This window comes from Papilio machaon, chromosome 20, assembly GCF_912999745.1.
Source record: "Papilio machaon chromosome 20, ilPapMach1.1, whole genome shotgun sequence".
Classification (NCBI taxonomy): Eukaryota; Metazoa; Arthropoda; class Insecta; order Lepidoptera; family Papilionidae; genus Papilio; species Papilio machaon.
In genome coordinates, this window is record NC_060005.1 from 1574335 (window position 1) to 1599361 (window position 25027).

Here is a 25027-nt window from a genome sequence, read left to right on the forward strand (position 1 = left end):
AAAACAATCTAGATTACGTACCCAACATATTACCTAGTAATTTTATCAAGATTTAATAAAAAATGTTGTACAAAGGATATTTCAAAGCAACATAAACAATGTCCTCGAACAATCAATCAGGAATACTGGCAACTTTTACAACAGTATAAGGATAATCCCGATCCGCATTAAACGCTTATAAACTCCGTTCATGGTGAACGTTTTAATATATTGGATTTTGCGATGTTTATATTGGTTAAACCGAAATTAAACAACTTTTCTAGTATGTATTATTTCATAAAAAGTGGTTGTTTATATCTAGAGGAGTATAGATAAAGGATTAATGAGAATATCGAAGGGTAATATTTAATCTACGTAAACGAAGGAGCATGTTGAAAATTATAATTTATTTTTGACGCACTATATATGTACGTTTTGTTTTTCGTAGGGATTTTAGAGTCTTATATTGTCGCCTTGTAATATAAATTTATTACTTAAAATTGTGACTTGAAAAATAAAATTCCATGTCTTAAATTAAATAATTATATTAAAAATTGAATATTGCTTTCTTCATTGTAAGACAATAAAATTAAATACACATTTATATTTGTTTTAAAAACGTCTGAAAATTAAAAGAGAAAAATTCAAAAATACGTCTTAAGAATTTTCAACCGCATTTCAATTTCTCTTCACTAAGGACGAGTGGTTTCATAATTTCCGCCGGCAGAGGGCGCGACGCTTCAAAGTCGAGTGGAAAAAGCCGTTGGATTATACTAATTTTCAAATTGATTTCGGTCCGTGAGTTATCAAGAATTTTCCATTGATGTATTCGAATTTATTTTGGGATGAAAAGAAAGTTTAGTCAAGTTAATTTTTTTTTACACTAAAATGACTTATTTAAAGAAATATATACAATTGATAATTTATAAAACAATAAGTAAAGTAATCACATTCGTAATTATGAGTAGGTAGATAAAAAAAATCAACACATTGGACAATGGATATACTCATAGTTACAGTACCTTTCGTAGCCTAAATAACAAATCAGCTAATCGTCTCAATTTGAAGGATTCCTTGCAAACCTTTTACGATGTTTAATAGAAAAAGGAAATCGGCTTACTGGACTTGTTTCAGCAGTAATTTCAATACATCTCAACAAAAACTATTCATTCACTAAAACCATTCATATTACATAATATTAAAAAAAAAAACACTTGATTGGTTCCAAGGAGTTCCAATTTTTTTTTTTCATTATAAAATTACCATGCGTTCCTTATTTTCCAACTCCACCAATACCAAAAGAGAAGAAATAAAATAAATTATTTAATTATTTCCAGCCAAGCTTTAATAAAACCTTTTTTCTTAAATTATTAAATAGAAAAATATAAATTTTTATTCAATTTAATTTTTTTATGTTAAAGTAAATATCACAAAAACAAAGGAAAGTCTAAAAGGGTTAATAAACATCTCATATTGCAATATTTACCATCTTCCGATAATCTTAGATTTTGGATCGTTGCCCAGAATCATATGTACTCCATTTATGAAGCCAAGCTGACGCCATTATATACCTCGGGAGTGTTCTTGTTGAGAAATTGTGGTAAATACATTGATAATAATTCTTTCTACTTCAAGGGTTTAGAAAACACCTTAGTGATATTTTATTATATTTCAAGGTTTCGATAATAATTTGAATTAGGGATAATCTTTAAAATCGTGTTTTATTCAATTTTCTTTCACAAGTAAACTATGTATTAGAAAGGTACCTTATTCGATAGCTGATCATTATTTTATATTTTATACAAGTCCCTAGTTATTTTCCGAGGAAATAATTACAAAAAAAAACCTACTAATGCATCTTCAAAATCCTACCAATTTAACTGAAATGTTGTTTTATTACCAACTTTTTGCCTCCATACATATATATATAAAAGAAAGTCGTGTTAGTTACACTATTTATAACTCAAGATCGGTAAAACTGATTTAGCTGAAAATTGATGGGGGGTAGCTTAGAACTAGGAGACGGACATAGGAACTTTTTTAATCTTGTGTGCATTTATTTTTTATTCCACGCGGACGGAGTCGCGGGTAAAAGCTAGTTGACTATAAAATACGAGAATCAGGCATGTTGTTCGCAATTACTAGAATTAATTTTTAGTTTAAATACATCTCTAGTATTTGCAGTTTGTTTCGTAGAACTTATTTGAAAAGTAATTTTACTAAGAAACAGTTGTTTGGAACAGCGGCGTCGTTGCGAAAGCAATTTCAACTGTTTCTGTTTCCGGGAAAGCACTGGAAAGAAACAATCAACAACCAAAGAATAAGATTGGATAGAAATGTACTACGAGTATAAAACTTAACAAATGACATAATAACTTACAGAAGGCATTTGAGTTTTTTTTATCGAATTGTGGAATTTACCTTTGGACATTTCCATTTACTTACCTAACCTCAGTGTCACACTCAAACCTAACTGTTGTAGTTTAAATATATACTAAACATTTTTTTTGTACAGTTTTCTTATAATAAATATATACAACAGGAATCCTTTGTAAATTATTTTATTAAGAACTAGCTTTTACCCGCGACTCCGTCCGCGCGGAATAAAAAATAGAATACGGGGTAAAAATTATCCTATGTCCTATTCCTGGTTCTAAGCTACCTGCTCACCAATTTTCAGTCAAATCGATTCAGCCGTTCTTGAGTTATAAATGGTGTAACTAACACAACTTTCTTTTATATATATAGATATAGATAGATATTTAAAATCAATTAAAAAGAACTGATCGCCATCGGTAGAAATTCGGCCATAATTCAATTACCTACTTAAAATGATACTAAAAATAAATTTTATGCACTTCTTTTCGACATACACTTAAACTATGTTTATTTTCGCATACATCAGTGCGTCAGATATGTTAGTTTGATGTAATTCCAAAATGCCTATTTCCACTTAGCGACAGGCATATTGTATGGTAGTCGGTAGTGAAAACAGGCACTTAGTTTGGACACTTAGTTTGTTCTAATGATGTTCATAATACGGACACTAAAATCGCAGCCAATTAGCGAATTCTGAACCGCAGTAATAACAGGTGTTGTTGTCAAATGACCACAAATCGAGCGCCAATTCCGCAACCGAACCTTTAATTGGCGGTCAGCGAATTAATAATCATGTACTTTAATTACGGACATGCCATAATAATAATAATTTTAGTATTCGTTTTTATTAATTTCGTACTATAAATGTAGTTTAAATACCGTAACACTTATATTTGTGCGGTGAAGGAAAACAACGTGATGCAAGCTATGCATATCTGAGAAGAAATTCAGCTATATGAAGTCAACCACACCTGCACTGGGTTGACTAAGGCCTTGTTACCCCCAACTTAGAGAGATGGCTCCGAGCTCCTCAGTGGAGACGTATAGTGAGCTGATGATGACGAATGCCATTGGACCTGTATTAAATATTCAATTTAAATATAACCTGAAAATAGCGTATCTATCACTTACTGGAATGTACGTAGGACGAGTATACATAACAATAATGTTTTTATGTTATTCTTTTGCAGTGAATCTTATGTATATTTATCACTTTGTTTCATTTTCTTTCATTATTAATAAATTGCGTTCCATTTATAAAGATTAATGAACGGATAAATTGTAGAATTTTCCTTTCTCACAATTAATACATTACCTCTGTCGATTATTTGGTAACAAATGTTCGTCGGTATAGAATAAAGCATCGTTTTATGAACGCTGTTCTCTCTATCATTAATTACTTTGTACTTCAATTTAAAACGAGATTTTGTTTGCAAAATGTTAGTAGAATTAATATTTGAGAGTGCCAAATTTGATTTAATTTAAATGTATTCTGTAAGTGATTTCCATTAAAATAAATAATTAATGTTTCATACAACAATTTACTACCGTTTATTTGCTATTAATTTTAATCAGGCAACAAGAATTATTGACGTTTTGAGCGTAGAAAAAATTCGATAAAGGGATAAATTCAAAAATATCCTTTAAACTCAAAAGAATTAGGGCTGTTAGAAGGAAAATCTTTAGGAGATATCTATGAACACACAAAAATAATAAAACTCCAATCTTACTTTACAGTTTATTTGTTTTAAACAGTCTTATTATCGAGCGACACTTCGAAATTTATTAATACTCTTTGGAATTTGGCGTTTCTAAGCAAGATTCATATTATACGAGCACGCGTTTTTAAAAACATAACAATGATCGTTGTATTGTTTCACGTATTAACAATTATTTACAAAACATTTTCTGTAATCGTATTACGATAAAGCATAAATGAATCTTCTATTTACAATTATATTTCATGTTACAACACCTAAATAAACATATTTGATAACACTAGACAGCATACTGTTAACAACGGATTATTTGACTGTTGATCTTCGGACATCGCTTTTGCCACTTCAGTTAGACCTGTTTGAAAAAATATCTGTGTTAACATCTTCTAAAACCAAAATTCCTGTTTAAAACATATTTTTAACTCTGTTTTGTGGAAGATAATGAAAAGGAAGACGATGTTTTAAATGGAAAAGGTCTCAGAAACCCACGGTTAATATATTTTCTTTTTTAATACAGTCTTGTCTTTATTTATTTGTTTACACCAGTAATAGTAGGCCAAGGAAAAGACGGTAAACATGTAATTTTTTGTATCACAAGATGGCAAATGAAAAAGCAATCAACTGAATTCGCCGAAATAGCGAAGTGACTGCTACCCGTAGACATCGACATTTGCAGATTCGTTGCCTGCCTTTAATAGACGGAAGAGGGGACACATAGAAAGAGAACATATTTCCTTCCTATGCGTCCCCTATTCCGTCAAATCCACATACCTCTTTGTTTCATTATAAAAAAAGGGTGGGAAGGGAATGAGGAGTAATATTAGGCCCCCAACACTCGGTGGTTTTTTAAGAAGGTAGTGACGACTGATATGACGAAATTAGAGTAGGGTAAGGACAACGTGATGATGACAGAAGGCATATATAACGTGTTAAACCACCATATTTAAAATGAAATTCAATATTTAACTCACCTCCAGCTACGCTAATCTGGTTATTAAAGTCTTCAGACGGAGAATTAAGTTTTATTTCTGGAAAAGAAAACAAATGGTCGTAATTTTTAATTATTTTTATCTTTCTTCGAACTTAAGGCTAAATTTACAATGTTGTTTTTATTGATTGTAGATATAAATAACTTGCAGCGCCAATACTTAACTTAAAAATATCTAGAGGTCGTGAGTACAAGTACTATAAGACTATTGTCGTAAACCATTAGCACAAATTTGAAGCTTATTTGGAAAGGTTATATCATGTATTATGAAGTTATATAAGGTTATATCAGTGATTAATAATCTAATAATTCTAACATTTGCTTTTTAATTTCCTTTTGATAAGATATTCAGCGTAAAATATTTCTACACCATCAATTATTTCCACGAAATGTCACAAATTGTTGGTTTACCGAATTCGTGGAATATGAGTGGGCTGGACTATAAATAGGAACATATTTTCTTACCGTATAAGCGAAGTGTCCCTTCGCTTTTTCCTAATGAGTTAGTACTAATACAGTTGTATGTGCCGATGTCGCTTTTTGAGAATTGTTTTATCGTGAGCCACATCGATACTTTGTACGACGTTTTCTCTTCCCTTATCGTATACTTTGGACTGGAACAAAGATACCAAAGTAAAGGTAGTTTACATATTAAAATCAAAATTTAAAATAATATTATAAATTAAAAATAAAAACTTGAGAGGTGTCAAGGGACACCTGGATGGAACGAAGTTCCTTTCTATTAATTAGTGAAGGAACCAATGTTTATTCTATGAATAAAAAACTTAAGTCTTCACAAGAAGTACATTTTATTTCTATGAATTTTCGTTATATATTGTCACGTCGTTGCCATGGTGAAGTAGCGCTCATTCGTCGATAACATACTTACCATAGCAAAAAGTGTCGTGACAACTTTTCGTAAGATTTTTTTCCGTCTAGCCCCCTTTCACAACGCGCGATAAGGAACTTCGTTCCAAAAACCACTTCACTCGTCGAAATCGATTTATAAATATTAGCTACAAGAGGTCACAATTGAATTGACATACAAACAAATCTACATATATAAAAATGGCACAACAATCCATGGGTGTGTTCCGCAAAAACGCTTGTATTTCTGCCAGTCTGCTGTTCAGTAAAAAAAGAATATTTAATAATGCATCGAATACGTCTTACCCATCTAAAAGCATCTCTCCTCTGTTCTTAATCCAATAGTTGATAGTATTAGGATAGGCTTCCACGTAACACTTGAGTTTAACATCAGTGCCCAGCGGCGCGCCTAGCAACTGATTTGGAACCTTCACCGTTGGTGCAACTAAAAAAAAAACTGTGTTAGTCTACATCTATACTGGTATTATGAAGAAGAGCTAAAAACCTCAAAAACTACTGGATCTATTTCAAAAATTCTTTTGTCATTAAACATTATCACTCAGTGACATTTTTTGTGACAAAATTCTGTTTGTATTCTGTTTCTGAGATGAAACAATTCAAGATTTTATAAATGTACTAATATCAACCAATTAAAAAATAGACAAGACATAATACTTAACATTTTTACTCACATCTTTATAAAAATATATTGTTATCAAAGCAAGGACCAAGGACCCATAAAAAATGACAACATGTTTTTACACAAACGCATCAACAGTGGAAACCCAAGATTACATTGTTTAACTTACAATTCACAAGTAACGTTATCCTCTTGCTGACAGCGGGAGGGACGTCGTTTGAAGCGATGCAAAGAAAGGTGCCCATTTGTCGTCTGTCAACTCGCAACAAAGGCAACGAACTGCCCACGTAACTTTCAACTGCAATTAAAAATACATTAAACCTTCTCAGAAAAAGGTATAAGCTTCACATACCTTCAGTTATAACTGTACAGTCGCGTCATTCAATTGAAATGTACGTATGAAGGCAACATTGTAACTTTATCGCTAAATTGTACATTTCATAGTTATTCCTACACACGTAAGTGTGTTTTAACTGAACAGACTGTAAATGTAAGCTCAACCTTACACCACAATATTTAGGGCGCAATTTCATTAGTTGATAACTCAGTCGTTATAAATCATGCGGAGAGTCCCCGCATACAATTCTAAAGATTAATAAAAATGATCAGTCGATGTTGACGAGTATAATGTGAGGTAAGGCAAAGCGGTTTTCGGCCAACGTATGCTAGCCTTAACAACTAATAAAAACGGTTTACGCATGCATTATGGCATGCGTAAACAGAAAATCTCTCGCACTACGAATGCGAGCGCTGACGACCATTGAAACTGGACTTTTTTTTAAATACCAAGACCTTGTAAGTTGTCAAACTTGAATTATTTGAATCTCGCACGACACTCATCAGACATAACTCGATGTTAATATTTATAATTAATATTTGAAATTCTTATATAAAAAGTTTTTAATTAAAACCAAACACGTCTTGTACTGTATTTAATTCCGAAATAGTTCATGTGTTAAGAAAAAAGTAAGGAGCATTTCGGCTTCCCCGACAGCAATTTGCCCGCACACCTGTGTCCTACATACGAGGTAAAGCGCCTGCCAACATTGTGAAACTATTTCCTGAAAATATATACGATAACTAGTTTCGAATATTTTTCAATATTTACATATCTATTTTGAATTTTCAACGTTTTTAAAAGAGATTGTGAACATTTTAAAATAAAAACTGTAAAAAGATCGTTATATTAATTTGGTAAATGTAAAATTGATTTTAACAGAGTTGAGTGTATTTCTATAGTTGATTATTGGTCACAAAATACTAGAGCCTTAGTGTAGCTTTTTCGTTCAAATCTAAGTGCAGCGATAAGTAAAATAACTTAAATAAATAAAAATTAAATCTAAATTACTTTCAACGGTCTATAGAAATAAAAAAGGTTACATAATTCGTATTTAAACCTAAAAAATTGCTATTACATTTATTGTATTGAATTGTTTACAAAAAAAATAAAATAATACATAAATATCGATTAGAATTCCTCTAATCCAACCTCAGAGTTATACTAAAAAGGAATTCCGTATCTGTTCTAATACACTGACGTACTGGATCGCTATTCAATTGGAAATGCCGGGAGATTTCCTCTTATTTTATTGTTAACGAACTCTGCATCGTACAGACAACTTCCAAGTATCGATGGATTAACTCTGGATAGAAATATGTGGGATAAAACATCTCATTGAAAAAAATCCAACAGAATTTATATTACATTCTTAGAAAGAAGAATGAAGTAAATGTTTTTTTATGGACAAAATTACTCATTTCAATTCTAATGATAACAATAACAGCATTAACGATATATATTGAATGCCTGGTTTATGTTATGCCAGTAATGTAGAACAATAGCGCTCAAAATTCACATCTGTATACAACTAGCATAATATAAACACTAACTTACGCCAATGTCAAAACAGTCCATGCCAGGCCAGCGCTGCTGTCATACTGTATTGCCATAGTGTAAACAAGGTGTGGTCACTGTGCTTCTTTTCAATAAATAAACTAACGCTTAATTATGATCTCATATGATTTTAAGTGGTGTCGAAGTTGAATTACGAGCTAACTTAGTAATTTTTTCACTCTACTCTAAGCGGACGTATACACAGAAAGAAACGTTTTAAACAATAAGACAAAACATGTTTTTCAATGGAAACTATCAGTTTCATTAACCAAGATATTGTAGAGTATACAAATATAGATTTACCCTTTTCGAATTCTCTAGTTTGTGGTTTCTTGAGCAGGATCGGTTCATGATCTTCTCTTCTCCAAGTGATCTTCGGCGGTGGGTGACCCGTTGCTTTGCAAGTCAGTGTCGCGTTCTCTAACTCTTGTACCGATACGTCTGATGACGTGTCATCACTTATTATATCCGGGGGCACTGCAACAATAAAAGACGTATTATTTTTCAAATTAAATTATATGTAGAAAAAATTAAATCGCTGCTATCACCATTTTATGGTTATGCATTTTATTTTGTAACTAGCGTCTTCTTCAGCGCGAAAAAAAAGTAGTCTATAATATTTCCGCGTACATCAGCTACCTTCGGGTTTCTGAGATTACTCGAAACAAATGTGGCTTTGCAGACAGACAGACAGATTAAAATGTTAAACAGCTGTATTTGGTTCTCAACAACACAAATACGTTTATTGTACTTGTGTTTTTTTTCGATATTTACATAACAGACAGTCCAATTTTACTGATGTGTACATTTATATATATTGCACAAACAGACTTATTTGTACCCATAACAAAGCTCGACATACCTTCCTACTAATTAGTAGCACTCGCTCGTTAAAGAACATCAATTAAAACAAAGCCTATTTTGTTTAAATAGAGGCACAAATTAATTTGAGAGCGCTGTAAACAGCCGTTTGTTTTAATGCCACTCCATTTATTGTTTGTTTACGGTCTATTTAAATTTTATTAACATCAGATTTTGTGTAAGTTATGAAAGAACTCATATTTAGGATGAACTCACCCTCGTGACGGAAATAGGTGGACAGAAGTACCTATTTTTATTTACTACGGATTAAAAAAAAACATAATAAGAATCCTATGTATTTTTCCAGACAATTTTCTGCATCTATGTGAAATTTCATCAAGATCTGTTGAGTCGTTCCGGAGATAGTTTCAAACAAATATCCATCCATCTAAATATTCGCATTTTTAATATTAGTAAGATATACATATATCGTTATATATTTATTAAATACACACTCAATTTCGAATCATTTTTCATTTTTGTTTTTATCTAAGTTATTTTTAAAAAGTTTTTTCTTTTGTATTTGCTTAAGATTAACCGCGTTTTGCTTCAAAAAGAAGGTTTTCAATTCGTTTATATTTTTTATGTGTGTTACCGCGTAACTCCGCTCCTAATGGCCAGATTTAGAATTTTTTTTTACTGAGAAGTAGTGCTTGCAGGTTGGTCTCCAAAATAACAATAATTGTACAACTTAGACATGTTACAAAAAAAAAGAGAACTTTCTTACTTTCAAGGGTACTCATTATTTTGTTACTTTTTAGTACATTTTATTTGAGATTGTTTTTTTTTCATCTCAAAAAATAAAATAATTAAAACGATCTTCAAATCTATGTTTGACATGCTATTGACCGATTTCTATAATAGTTGTAAATATTATAAAATTACAAAAATTACAAATATTGCACTATAATTCTCTTTTTTTGTTATTTAGTTTAGTTACCCTACACCTAAGTGCATATGTTGTGAGAGCAAAGGGGCCTGCTGAAAACCAGCTCAGGGAAGGCCGATGTCGTCCCTGTATCAGCTGAGCTGGCTACCTTTTGCCACGTTTTTAATCTTTTTGTTTAATTTTAGTTCATAAGTTTCTTTTGTGTGGCAATAAACGCTTATTCTATTCTATTCTATTCTATTCTATTCTATAAAATAAAAGTGAGCCGATTAAAAGTCGCCACAGTCGCTCGCCGCCCGAATATAGAACGAGTTGGAAATTGGAAAAGGAACCGCGACTTGCTTGCGCGGGCCTCATGCAAATCTCGAATACAAATAAAAGTAAATTGCAAAACTTTCCGCGTTCTGAGGTCGGAATGCAAAATTTGTGAGGCCGGTCGACTGTTTTACTTTGACTTTTCAACTTTTGCGCACTAATTTCAGTAGTTATTGACAAATTTCGAATAGTTTATTACAGACTTACAAGTTTGGTCAGTATATTTTTCGTGTGTATAAACCGAAACGTTTGCATCTATTTTTATATATAAATAGTCTCTTCTTTTTCAGAATATACTTCCTTTAGTAATGAAAAAAATAGTTCGGTTACATTTCGAGAAACAAAAGAGAAACACATAAATCCTTTCTCCATTCGAAGTTGACAGTATTATTGAATGTTCTAGAAAATTCTAATTTCACCTTGATTCTTAAATAATAAATGTAGCCCCAAGTCTTATAACTATTATCATTTTAATAACGCATTGTTCATTATAGCCGGGATAATAAAGGCGATACTTTTATGTATAGTGTTTTCTTTTAAAAGCAAATATTAATTAATAGAAAATATCTAGAGAAGAAAGCACATCGATATAGTTTTATATTTGTTTTTTTAACATAAAGTCATTTTTTATAATATGTTAAAGGTTAATAAAAATTTTAAGTCAAAACATTTCAATTAGTTATTGATACTGATCTGTCAAAAACTTTGTAACCCTTTGTAGATTTAATCAGCGCATTTCAAACGACTAACACAAAATAAACGCATATTTTAACAAAATTTCTTACTACATTGGAAAAAAATACGACACTATTATTTAAATAAGTTTTGTAGTAATTTAATGTAATAATAATACTATGAAACAAAGTTAATATTAAATTTTAATATGAAAAATTACTACCATTTTAACAGTATCCCCTGTGAATTCAAACCTATCTAAACTTCAACTGGTTTCGGGCGAACGCGGCGACATCTCGAGTCAATAAAGCGAGGAACAAGTTCCAAATTGAAAAAGAAATCTCGACGTCGCTGTCGCATGCAAATGTCGCCCCAACAATATTACCAAACTCTTACCTAATATTCAAAAGGTGTACTCAGTTAGAGGCATATTATTAAACATTTCTTTTATTTGGTTTGAACTGTCGAAACACTACAAGATTTCTCATATAAAATCTACTGTAATCACTTAACATCTCTAATTACAGCAGTTTGTAAAATGAATTGATTTCAAAGTGAAACTGTTTTGTATTTTAAAAATAGAATCAATTCCTTAGCATGTCGATCGATCAGCCTTGTCTCACCTGGCCTAGAAGCAGTGACGACTAGGCGTCAGGGCGCGGCGACGATATTGAAAATATACGAGTGCACAGCAAAGATACGCGCCTTTTTAATCCACTTCCACTGCGCTATATTTCAACCAAACCCTTGATTTTTTTTACATATTTGTGGAATGAGAAATTTTAGTTTTTAAAAGCAATCAATGTGTATTTATCTAAATATAAGAAATCATTGTACGTATATTGTATATACTAACAAAAAACGTAAAAATTCTAAACTAGCAGTTACTCGCAATTTTATCCGCGTGTAATTAAAAATAAATTATTAATAACTAAATAAACCCTATATCACCCGAGGATAGTGTAGTAATTTCGGAGTCTATTCAATACAAACATACAAACAAATTTACCTTTTTAACAATATTATTATTATTTTTAACTGTGACAATTAATAATAATAACTTTAGATTATTATTGCAGACTTATAAAAAAAGAAAAAAATTTCTCATATAGATATGTCTGGAATTTTATCAATTTACGTAACATAAAACATGAAGTTGTACTAGTTCTTAAATTTTAGATTGACTTACCGAATACGTCTATACATCCGATCTGCCAGATCATAGTCGGCTGTGTATTTATCTGACACATGTAACAGCCACGGTCTTCAGCTCGTAGCGGTCGTATACGTAGCTGCCATGTGTGTGGTGCGTCCATGTTCACTGAGTACCGAGCTCCGAGGACCGCACGGTCATGCATTGTCAAGACCGTCTGGTCTTCCGCACGGAGCCAACCCACCTGGGAACAAAGTTCTTATAAATTTTATAAGAAAATGATTCTTACCTTCTTAAGATTTTTTAGCTTCAGTGACCATATTCAACTGAACTCAAAATAAAACATATTTTAATAACTGAATAACATTTTCGCTTTGAAACAAAAAAATCATTTTGCAATCAGACTCCCAACAGTGAGTACCCTTTTAGAAACGCAGTATCGAAACGTCAAAAATTGGAAAATAGCCCTCGTTTCTGTCACAAAGAAACATTCATTCTACATTTTTGTACAATATTGCGAAAATACGAAAACAAGAGGTGTATTAATAAAGCTGTATTTTCCGTAGGTAATAACTTAAAATGTACTTGTTAAGCTTTACTATGGGGTAAGGTAAGGCCGTGCATTTGCTCATTCTGTCCTCTTTTGTTTTTCTTTTACGCTATGATTTTCTTTTGTTTCTCTTTTTCGATTAGTTTCCATTGTTCAGCATATTTTCTATTCCTAAGGGTAGTAATACACGGACTACTTCAAGCAGTCGGTGGTAACCGCATGTTTTAGAGGCGACTGCTGGTCCGTGTATGGCGAACAGCACCTGCTACTTAATGCTTACCACTTTAAGATATAACTGATTGTTTGAAGCAGTCCGTGTACGTCAGCCATTACATATAACTTCTACATTAAATAAATAATCATTTGCTAGAAACACAAGTCTACTGGTTATTTACGTATCATTAAGAATGTATAAAAGTACACGCGTTGCCAAGATGAGGTTAATAAGGAGACGTTCATTACAGTTACTTGTTAGGATGATAATAAAACTAATGAAGCTCTTTTAATTCAACGCAACTGCTGTTCTAAGTTCAGGTCATCTCGTGAACTAGTGACATCTATTGATCAATTTAAGCATTAAAGTTTTAAACGGTGCATTTTCGCTTATTTTCTATCAGAATTGATAAGAATCTTATAACTGCACTAGCTTTTTCCAGCCTGAGATTTTGTAGGCGCGAATTAAAAAAAAAACTAATTTGTATCTTATGTTATTTTCATCCAGACTATGTTCTACATCTGTACCAAATTTCATCAAGGTCCGTTAATAATTATTTTATATAGTTGTCCATCCGTTATTGTAGACTTTTGAGATCTTATATTCACTTGAAATAGAAGTTCACTAAGGGACTGCTTAAGCAACTGAAAGTGGCAGTTACGGGTTATTAATAGTAATAATAATCTTACTTTATGTTTTCCCAGATTGCTAACTGCACAACCAATGACAGCTTCCCGTCCCAGAAAGAATGTGTGGTTACCGATCGGCCTCGCAAACTCTGGCTCCTCAATAACTCTCTTCGTTGTTGTTTGTGAATCTGTAATGAAAAAAAAATGTTATATAACTTAATTCCTCTCTTCTGCTTTTTTATATCAAAAGGTGGCAAAAGAGCAAACGGTCGCATGAATTCGCCGAAATAGTGAGGCGTCCGTTGCCCATAGACATCCGCAAATGCGTTGCCTACCTTTAATCAACGGAGAAGGGGAAGCACAGGAAGAGGATATTTGCCCTTCGTCTGCGTCCCCTCTTCTGCCAAATCCACTTCCCATTCCCATCCTTTGCTTATTCTTCTCTTTAGGAAAGGATCCGAAGGGGAAGAAGACTAAAATTAGGCCTCCGGCACCACACTCACCAGACGAAACGCGGAATTGCTTCTACTTCACGTCTGTCTTCTGTATGGTCGTGGTATTGATGCTTAATCATGTTGGGTTTTTGGGTCGTATATCCAATATCCTTCATGACATTTCAGAAAGGGCGGGTTTTATTCAACGAAGGGTAGAGGTATACATTAGCTAAGTATTATTTGTGTTTCACTAATAGGCCGCAAAAATGTCAGATGGGAACGTAAACATGAAACATCGAATACAATAAAAAAAAAATCAAATATTTGTGATTAACCGTGGATTTACACAAATTTACATACTCTACAGACATTTTATTTATCATCTCTCGAAAGATTATTTTTTGGATATTTCAGTGGAAATTCATGGCAACAAAATAAATATATTTTTAGTGCGCGTGTGAGAAGCCACCGACATAAAAATTATGTATTTTGGTGCTAAAATAAGCAAAAGGTTCATCTTTTTATTTTTTTAACAAAAAAAGTGCCTAAAAAGTGAAGCGACTGCTGTCCATACATATATTTAATATTCTGTACTGTATTATAACAAAAAAAATTGAACGATTGATTGGAACTAATTGCCAGCATCTGTTTTTTCCGTCCAAATGTAACGTGTGAGCATTAATGAGCAGGGTAAATAAAAATTAAATAAAATAAATAATAAAATAAAAATCTGGGCTAAGTAGTATTCATCGTAAAAAATGTATAATCTGTCACTCAGTGGCAGATTACAAATCGAATGACAACTCACTCATCAAAATCGGATCAGTCATTCAGGCTACAGAAGTTCACTTACATATATAAACCCACTATCTCTCGCTCGCGACTCTGTGCGCGTTGCATTAATAAAAACTTTATGCGTAGCCTATGTATTCGTTCAGACTATGTTCTACAACAGTGCCAAATTTCATCAAGATCCGTTGAGCCGTTTTGGAGATACATTCAAACATCCATCCATCTATCTAAACATTCGTATTTATAATTTTAGTAAGATATATAAAAACATGAGAGCGTCGGTGGCTCAGGGGTTAAGCACTTGACTTGCAATCTGCAGGTCCAGGGTTCGAATCCCGCCATGTACCAATGTGTTTTTCGATTTTCGATTTACATATGTACGTAAATCGAAAAATCGTATATTTATATTTATCCGACGTTCTTACGGTGAAGGAAAACATCGTGATGCAACCTGCACATATCTGAGAAGAAATTCAATGATATGTGTGAAGTCAACCAACCCGCACTTAGCCAGCGTGGTTGACTATGGCCTAGTCACCCCTAACTTGGGGTAGGCTCCGAGCCCCTCGGTGGGGACGTATAGTGAGCTGGTGATGATGATGATGATATAAAAACATACTGTTGTCAGTAGGGTAAAATGTAACACTTTAACGACATCGTCCTCGCAATTATGATGCTAACAAAAAATATACAATAGCCGTTACCGTGATCCTAAAGCGGCAATAAACCAACAGTAGTATAAAAAAGTGGCGTAGTGTCGCGAGGCCAATGGAGGCGGTTCGCACCTGTCTCCGTATGCTAATGCCTCGGATTTATACCACGTGCAGAGCGGGACTGGATATAAACTGGAATTTATTTAGGAATACACCTAAATTCTTTGATATGTATATCACATTATTTTATTCACCGTTTCAAAATTCAATTAAGATTGAAACTTTGCACAGTTTTAGGAAGCAACGTCAACATATGTTGCTCGAGTGGGTCACCTTGACAGGTTTAATGCCACGATCACACAGAAGACAGGCATAAAGTGGAAGCAATTCTGAGTTTCGTCTGATGAGTGTGCATTCTTTTTTATTAGAAAAGGGTGGGAAAGGGAAAAAACTTATAGCCTGACAACCTTATCTGATACGGTGACATAAGTGATTCTAATCATCATCATCATCAGCTCACTATACGTCCCCACTGAGGGGCTCGGAGCCTACCACAAGTTAGGGGTGTCGACTAGGCCATAGTCAACCACGCTGGCCAAGTGCGGGTTGGTTGACTTCACACATATCATTGAATTTCTTCTCAGATATGTGTAGGTTGCATCACGATGTTTTAATTTTTTAATTCTAATAGCCACTGTTAATTGCAAAAATGACCCACAAGATCTTTGTCTCGTTTATTGAATTTGATGAGGTATCAAATATTTCTTGACAGACCTAATGTATATCTACAAATTAAAGTTAGATGCAAACAAAATCTCGATGGAACCACTATGATATTGAGGTTTTTTTAAGATAAGGGAGCAAACGAGCAGCGAGAACACCGAGGTGTTCAACTGCGCCCATGGACATCTACAATACTAGATGCATTGCTGGCCTTTGAGAAAATGATACGCTCGCTTCTCGAAAGATCCTTAATCGTAGCGATTTGGAAATAGGGCCGAAAAAAGTATGTCAGTCTAAATGCTCTTTGAATTATTTGTAGCCGTACTCGTAATTTCCCCACCAGATTAAAAAGCTTTGACTTCAAGCACGTCGTGTAGTTCAAAAATAAAATAGTTGTTACAGCTTTTGGTGAATGAGAACTGTAACTTTTTACAAAGTGCATGTTGAAAAAATTCAAACAAAAATTCAACGTGAGGTTTTAAATGAAAACATTGTGTTAACAGATGTTTTGATAAAAATAGTTGAAAAACGCTGTGAAAATTAATTAAAAAAATGTAACAGTACATTTTTTAACTAATCCTTTTTGTCGACATTTATAAAAGTCACCGCAGTTTACAAATTACATAACGGAAAGTAACGGATTAAAAAAAATTGCAGATTCAAAACAAATTACTTGCAATTAAATTGTTTAAACTTTCGTGAGACATCATAATTAATTAATTAAGAAACGGCTTAACTCACGTTTTGATCGTCCGGTGGCGGCACCGACTAGTGAAGATGGACCCCCGATGGGTCCGAAACTAGTCGGTGCCGCCACCGGACGATCAAAACGTGAGTTAAGCCGTTTCTTAATTAATTAAATTACTTGCAGTTCATTTTAATTAACTTCACATAGAATGCGAATTAAAGGTATATGCAATAAAACACACCTACGACTAAAAGTTCATGTACTTTATAATCAAAAAGGTCAAATTAAGTTAACCAGCTTTGAAGTGAAGTGTGGGAGTACTCAAATTGAATTCACTCTTGCATAATAGTTTGAACATTGTATCTATTAGACTTAAAACTTTATTTGTTTTTATTAAATACTGTAGTTTCGAATAATGATGGGAAAGCTTATGAAGAGATATGTACTAAAGTCAAACAAGGATACCGGAACCGGTAAGAGAGGCGCTGCTATCGCGAATATATATAAAATACTAGCTGTCTCCTGCGACTCCGTCCGCGCGCAGTTAAAAAAAAATTGAGATTTAAACTATCCTATCTCTCAAGTTGGATCGAACTGCACATGGTGTGCGAATTTTATTATAATCGTTTAAGTGGTTTAGGAGTCCATTGAGGACAAACATTGTGACACGAGATTTATATATATTAAGATATATAAACTAGTGTTTAGTAATCTAAGACATGGAAAACGAGATAAAAATACATAACAGTTACAGTACAAAGAGAATCTTGTAATCTTTTTGACGTTCACAGGGGGGCGCTAGTGTGCTGTCATATTTTGAATTATGCCCAACGGTTTAGATAGCCTTCAGTCATTATAGTTCTTATGTGATTAAGATTGTGTGTTTGATTGTCTGGAGGAAAACCCTGGTGTGACGTCCTTACATACATTTGAATACAAGATTATAAAACTAATAATTTATATTCTAAATTCAATTAGTTTAGACTCGACTATGAATGACATTAACAAGCGAAATGAACTACTTCAATGGTTATTTATGAGAACAGCTTACCTTTTAAAGCCATACTGGGTAGAAAAGCTAACGCTTGCAGCATGGTCCAAAAACAAGATTTTCCGGTCCTCATTCCGATGAACAATGTTTTAATACAATCACTCAAAACACAGCATTGTTAACTCATAAACACCAGTCAGTACATGGACATCACTAATAAATTAAGTTAACTCCAATAACTTATTTTAAATTCAAATTATTAATCAATTGCAATTATTACGACTACCGTCAAATCTAATTTCATTGTTGATCTATAACCAAGAAAAGACGGTAATTTTCTATCGAAATAAATTTGGTTATTCAATACAGTAATTACTTTGTCAAGTTACATTGTTATCCAATTATTAAGATTACGAAATTGTATCATATTTTACTGTGAATCATTAATAAATATTTAATGTTGAAAATAACAGAAATAATACTTAATAAAAATAATATACTTTAATATAATAATAATACTTAAAAAGATAGTTGACTTTGAAGAAAAAAGATTAATAAATAGATTAATAAATTAACATTTCAAATTATCCACATATCAATCAGAAGTGCTTTACAAATATCTTTAGAACTAAAAACATTATTAGATTTTCACATTTCCATATAAAAACAAATTCTTTCACTGAAGGAAACGAACTCGCATACAAATCTTGTTATTGTCTTACCAATTATAGTATAAAATTTAAATATTTCTGTATGCGCTCAACCAGAAACATTTATTTTTTTGGCTACATTCAATTTGCCTTGTATTTAAAAATTTATCGAATTTGTATTGCTTCAAGCTTGTTAAGATTAAATGAATAATAAAAGACTACTTTATGAAAGGATTTTCGCTCATTTTACAATATAACTTTTAATTTGTTTTGATAAGTAGGCATTTAGGAAACATATGATTTGTTATAATATATTAACCAAATTTGCATAAACGATATATGATACTAATTTAATTAAAAAGTTCTGAAGCCTTTATTATTCAGGTTCGGAATATATTGTTTTTACTTTACCTTACATTTACACATTTACATTTCTAGATATTATGTTATATTTCCAGTGATATTTTTAATATTATCTCCAAATTTATAACACTAAAAAGAAACCATACTCTGAATAAAAACGTAAAAAATCTTGCAATCAAAGACAGTAAGTAATTACTGTACTATTTGAATAAGTGATAACCTATTCACGGGTTTTTTTAATTTCAAATCCTTGATTTCATTCACAATGCTAACACTCACGAATGTCTCCGCCAAAATGGGAGACGTAGGTCCGACCCGTAGCGCGGTTCGTAGCACACTGGCTGGCGTAGCCACGTTACGTCGTAGATCCGTAGCACACAAGCAAACGCAGACGTCTACGTACCCCGTAGCATGAAAAGGTTACCGCTCAAACGTTTAAACCTTACGCCTTTTGCATGAATACGAATGTGTTTTGTTTCCCTCCAACTGTGCTCTATTTCTAAAAACAAAGGGTGTTTAGACTTCTTTACAAAGGAGATTTTAACATTCTTGTCTCTATTCTAAAGAAAGTTCTTGCTTTCCCCCTTTTGTCAAGTTTTTTATATTTTGTACAGTTTGCGGACGTTTAATACATCACGCAAAACCTTCTTAGATTGGAAAAAGTTTAAAGAAATGAAAGAAACTATCCCATCTTTTAAGTAGAACCCAATTGGGTTGCAATGGTGGTGAAATTGCACTCGTATTATAAATATCTTACTAATATTATAAATGCGAAATTTGGATGGATAGATGGATGTTTGTTTAAAGGTATCTCGGGAACCGCCCAATGAATTTTGATACTATTAACGCAGGACAAAGTCTGTAAGAACACGTAGGCTAACTTATGAAGTTTTATTTTAATATCGCGCGGACAAAGTCGCGCCTAACAGCTAGTATTATTTATAAATATAAGACAAGATTAAAATATAGTATATTATATGAAGTCATGATTATAATCGATCAATTTACTTTATTTACAGCTAGCTTTTACCAGCGACTCCGTCCGCGCGGAATAAAAAATAGAAAACGGGGTAAAAATTATCCTATGTCCTTTTCCTGGTTCTAAGCTACCTGCCCACCAAATTTCAGTCAAATCGATTCAGCCGTTCTTGAGTTATAAATAGTGTAACTAACACGACTTTCTTTTATATACATAGATTTGAAGTATACACAAATGTCTTAAGGCTGTCCATGTTACGATATGGTACGACTAACGACCGAAATTTGCGTACCCTCTTGTAAGTTATTTTATTAATGAATCGCTTCGAGGACCTCACCTTTAAATCAAATTTGTACATCATTTTTAGCCGACTTCAAAAAGAAGGAGGTTATCAATTCGACTGTATTTTTTTTTATGCGTGTTACCGCGAAACTCCGCCCCTGGTGGTCCGATTTTGATGAAAAATATTTTAATCGAAAGGAAGTGCTTGCAGGTGGGTCCATTTTTTTGTTTTTTTTTTAAAATAACAAGAAGACTAGTAGATTTTGTATATAGCTTCAAAATTTGTTGCGTATTTTTAATTTTCACCACGTGTTGAACATTGTAAAGAATAAATATTGTAAACTAACTTTTACCCGCGACTCCGTCCGCGCGGAAAAAAAAAATAGAAAACGGGGTAAAAATTATCCTATGTCCGTTTCCTGGTTCTAAGCTACCTGCCCACCAATTTTCAGTCAAATCAGTTCGATCGATCTTGAGTTATAAATAGTGTAACTAACACGACTTTCTTTTATATATATAGATTTAATTTAAATTAAAATTTTACACTCCGGGATAGAATTAAAATGTAATAACAACTACAATATAATAATAAAAAAAACTTTTAATTGAAAATATGTTTTTATTACATTCGTCTTAGTTAAAAGAATTAAAAATTAAAAAAAGACAAATTACTTGTCAAGACGATTCAAACGAAAAAATATGATGAGGTTGTGTCATTTCATTGCGAAGTTTCTATGCCTACCTTCCAACTCCATCATCAGATAAGCACCATCTTATCATAATATTGCATTGTGACGTAACTAACACATTTATTTGATGACAATCGGGAGAAGTCAATTTAAAAAAAGGCTTGTAAAATGGACCAAGCGATTTGTACAACACATAATACTATAATACACCTACAAACATACCTCCATTATCGATCTGCCAGTCAGGTAATTATTTTGATATTAATAGATTTTTTTTAAATCAGTGTTATATAACCTTTTTTTAATAATTGGACTGTCTAAATAAAAAGTTTTATTCAAATATCGTTCGTAGACCTTGAAATTAGCGTTTAAACATCGACTTACATCTAATATTTAAAATTCTCGTGTCAAATTTTTCGTTCCCGTACTCCTCCGAAACGGCTTGACCGATTCTCATGAAATTTCGTAAGCATATAGAGTAGGTCTGAAAATCGGCCAACATCTATTTTTCATACCCCTATTAAGTTTTTTTGAAACGCGCGCGGACGGAGTCGCGGGCGACAGCTAGTTAATATAGATAAAATTGTAGTTACTTTGATATTGAACATCATACATTACTAAATTTAATTAATCTGTACATTTTCTTATAACATTTTAATATAATTAGTCGACATACAAAACCTTTTATAAAATTCATTAAATCAGATAAAAGACCTAAGAATGTTTAGATAGGATAAAAATTTTAATTAAAAAAACAGAAAGGTAATCCAGACAATGAATGTTAAATCTTTGTAAAAATTTAAAAAGAATTCTTGGAAAATAATAATCTACATAAATTAATTGAGCGTCTCTGGCTCAGGGGTTAAGCATTTGACTTGTAATCTTTAGTTCCTGTGTTCGAATCTCATGTACCACGTATTTTTTGATTTTCGAATTATATATGTACACTAGCTGTCGCCCGCGACACCGTCCGCGCGAATTTAAAAAAAAATGAAAAATAGATGTTGGCCGATTCTCAGACCTACTGAATATGCTCACAAAATTTGATGAGAATCGGTCAAGCCGTTTCGGAGGAGTACGGGAACGAAAACTGTGACACGAGAATTTTACATATTAGATTTATCCGCCGTTCTTACGATAAAGGAAAACATCGTTATGCAACCTGAGGCGTAGTCTCCCCTAACTTAGTGTAGACTCAAAGCCTTTCAGTGAGGATGGATAGTAAGCTGGTGATGTTGATGATAATTCATTTTCGTAGGGTTGTTGCATAAATTATAACAAAATAATTATTCTCATCATCTCCCTGGCCTTTTCCCACACAAGGAAAACCCTAAAGTTTTGGCTTAAGTTTTTATAGCCAGCCTGTCGCCAACCCTACTTGGGAAGAACTAAACAATTGTTTTATTCTTCTAAATTAGTTTTTTTGCAACAAAAATCACTAATAAAATAAAACTTTACAGGATTTATAATAAAGGGCTATCATTTATAGCGAGTAGCATGATTTCGCATGTACAAAGTTGCTAACAATGAAAACTTAAGTCATTAAGGCCGACTATCGTTATTACGGCAAATATCCCTTACCATGGAGACGTGTTGTAATAAAAACTTACTTAATGTAGTGGCGACAAACGATGATTTAATATTTTTATATTATAACTAGTTGTCACCCGCGATTCCATCCGCGCTGAATTAAAAAAATAACGTAATAAGTAGCCTATAGATCTTCCAGGATATGTTCTAAGTCTGTGCTAAATTTCATCAAGATCCGTTGAGACATTCTGGAGATACCTTCAAACAAACATCCATCCATGTAAACATTCGCATTTATAATATTAGTAAGATGAAAAATAAGAGCTTGGCCGATTTTTTTTGTTGATTTATTACTTCTATTGCGTTTAGTTCATAATAAACTTAACTAAATTTAAATTGTAATAGGGATGTTCCATCATAGATATATCGATAAAATAAAGTAACTACAGAACTGAAAAATATTGTTTGTGTATCGCAAACCTTTAACTATTAAGAAATCAAAGTACGCTACACACCTTCATTTTTAATGAGACAGTTTTATCTCTATGGTCGAATGGTAAAATACAGTTAAAACTTAATGTGTGAAACGGGCTTTACTATTAAAATAAAAAAAACCCTCTTTGCCGTTTTAAAAACAATAAATTACGAAACCATATTTTCTAAAAGTGAAATTTTTATATAATTGGATATTTTCATAATTATTTTCGAAATAACATCGTCTAGAATAAATAAAACACGTTTTAGTTTTATCAAATTTAATTTAAAACACAAAATGAATGATAAAGTTACAAGACAAAAGAATATTTCAAATATTTCAGATTGATAAGATTATTTAGAGTGAGTTTCGATAGAAATAGAACTTGTTTTAATATAGCCATCCCTTTCATTATTTTAACAAAATAGAGACAACGATATTAATTAATACAAGAGACACAGTAATCAAAACCCACTGGTTAATTGCACAACATATTTTTACATTATAGCAATATAACATCGATAAGATATAATGAACTTCCCGGAATTAATTTCTGAATGACATTTATCAAACAAATATTTCTGTATAAGTTTTACCAGTTCAATAATTTAAAATGACAGCAATCAAGTTTACCTGAATACAAACCATATCAATAACCACAGTTACTTGGAGCTTCAAACAAATATAAACATGCTATTAAAAATAGAATTAGTGAAATTAGGGTAAACGGGCATTGCGCCACTCCGCATGCAACCGGCAACGCCTAGGCTAACGATTACCACGACGGCAAGTGAGTAAGGCTGTACTGGGTGAGCGAAGAGTTTACTAACGCGCGTTTAACTGTTAACTGGTATCCGTATAATTTGAATTACAATTATATTAAACGTAATTAACACCATTACTTATTTTATACGTACATAATTCCTTATTTTGAATACTTATTACACACTATATCCTAATATGTCTAATAACTTGCTGTTTGTTACATCATTTTTATAACTACGCACTTCACTTTGTGGATCTTTATCTGGAACATTAGTTGTTATTTCAGGTTCCGGTTGTAGTGTAGTTGTAACCGTTTCTGCTTCAGACCCAGGTGTAGTTCCTACAGGTACTTGAGAATCACCGCTTGTAGTTGTCGTTGTCGTTGTCGTTGTTGAAGTTAAATCTGCTAATTCTCTACTCAATCTGTTCCTCTGTCCGGCGATCGCCAATGTAGACACAAACAAACAGAACGATAATAAACTTAGTAAAACAATAATTTTATTGTTCAACATCCAACCTAATGTTCTCTCGAAATAATATTTAAAACTCATTTTGTATAATTGTATCTCCCGTCCACTACGATTCACATATACGATATTAATAAACTTGAACACGTTATCGCATTTTGGTACTATCTATTGATTATAGTCAACTATTATCTCTTGATACAAGGACACTAGACCGATATCGTTGACAATAAAAGATAACTTTGCTATTGTATCGAACATCCATACAGCAATAAACATCACTTGTAATATAAAAAAATTCTAGGTTATAATAATAAAGTGATTCTAAGGATGATTAGTTTGACATTTCATTTGACAGTTCACTAGAGATGGGTAGAGTTAAATTGGTTATGAATCTTGTCGATTTTGCAATGTTTGTTCACATTGAACTTGTTATCTAAAATTTTGTGATTTTTGGAACGAAGTTCCTAATCGCGCGTTGTGAAAGGGGGCTAGACTAAAAAATTCTTACGAAAAGTTGTCACGACACTTTTTGCTATCGTAAGTATGTTATCGACGAATGAGCGCTACTTCACCATGGCAACGACGTGATAATATATAACGAAAATTCATAGAAATAAAATGTACTTCTTGTGAAGACTTAAGTTTTTTATTCATAGAATAAACATTGGTTCCTTCACTAATTAATCGAAAGGAACTTCGTTCCATCCACACACACACAATACAATATAAATAAAATTCTTTCGTTCTATTCCTACTTTATTCTTCAAAACGACATAGAGAAATTATACATTA

The 25027-nt window shown here is 32.5% G+C and overlaps 1 protein-coding gene across 1 annotated transcript; it reads right to left on the bottom strand.

Moving 5' to 3' along the window:
• Positions 1–4239: 4239 nt before the first annotated feature.
• On the bottom strand, positions 4240–19345 carry LOC106709988 (limbic system-associated membrane protein). The gene is made up of 10 exons (XM_014501918.2): positions 19319–19345; positions 18093–18343; positions 13812–13939; positions 12395–12602; positions 8769–8942; positions 6741–6869; positions 6238–6376; positions 5530–5678; positions 5048–5104; positions 4240–4431 (listed from the first exon to the last, which is right to left on the bottom strand). The coding sequence occupies exons 2-10, from the start codon at positions 18163–18165 to the stop codon at positions 4334–4336; spliced, it is 1155 nt and encodes a 384-aa protein (XP_014357404.1). The 5' UTR covers positions 18166–18343; positions 19319–19345; the 3' UTR covers positions 4240–4333.
• Positions 19346–25027: the final 5682 nt, after the last annotated feature.

Bases quoted from the DNA above. Each gene is read 5' to 3' on its own strand.
- LOC106709988 (XM_014501918.2), bottom strand. From the start codon at position 18,165: ATGAGGACCGGAAAATCTTGTTTTTGGACCATGCTGCAAGCGTTAGCT. The intron at 13,940-18,092 runs GTAAGCTGTTCT...TTTTCATTACAG, and splicing joins ACCCAGTATGGCTTTAAAAG to ATTCACAAACAACAACGAAG. The intron at 6,870-8,768 runs GTAAATCTATAT...TTTTAATTGCAG, and splicing joins AACTAGAGAATTCGAAAAGG to TTGAAAGTTACGTGGGCAGT.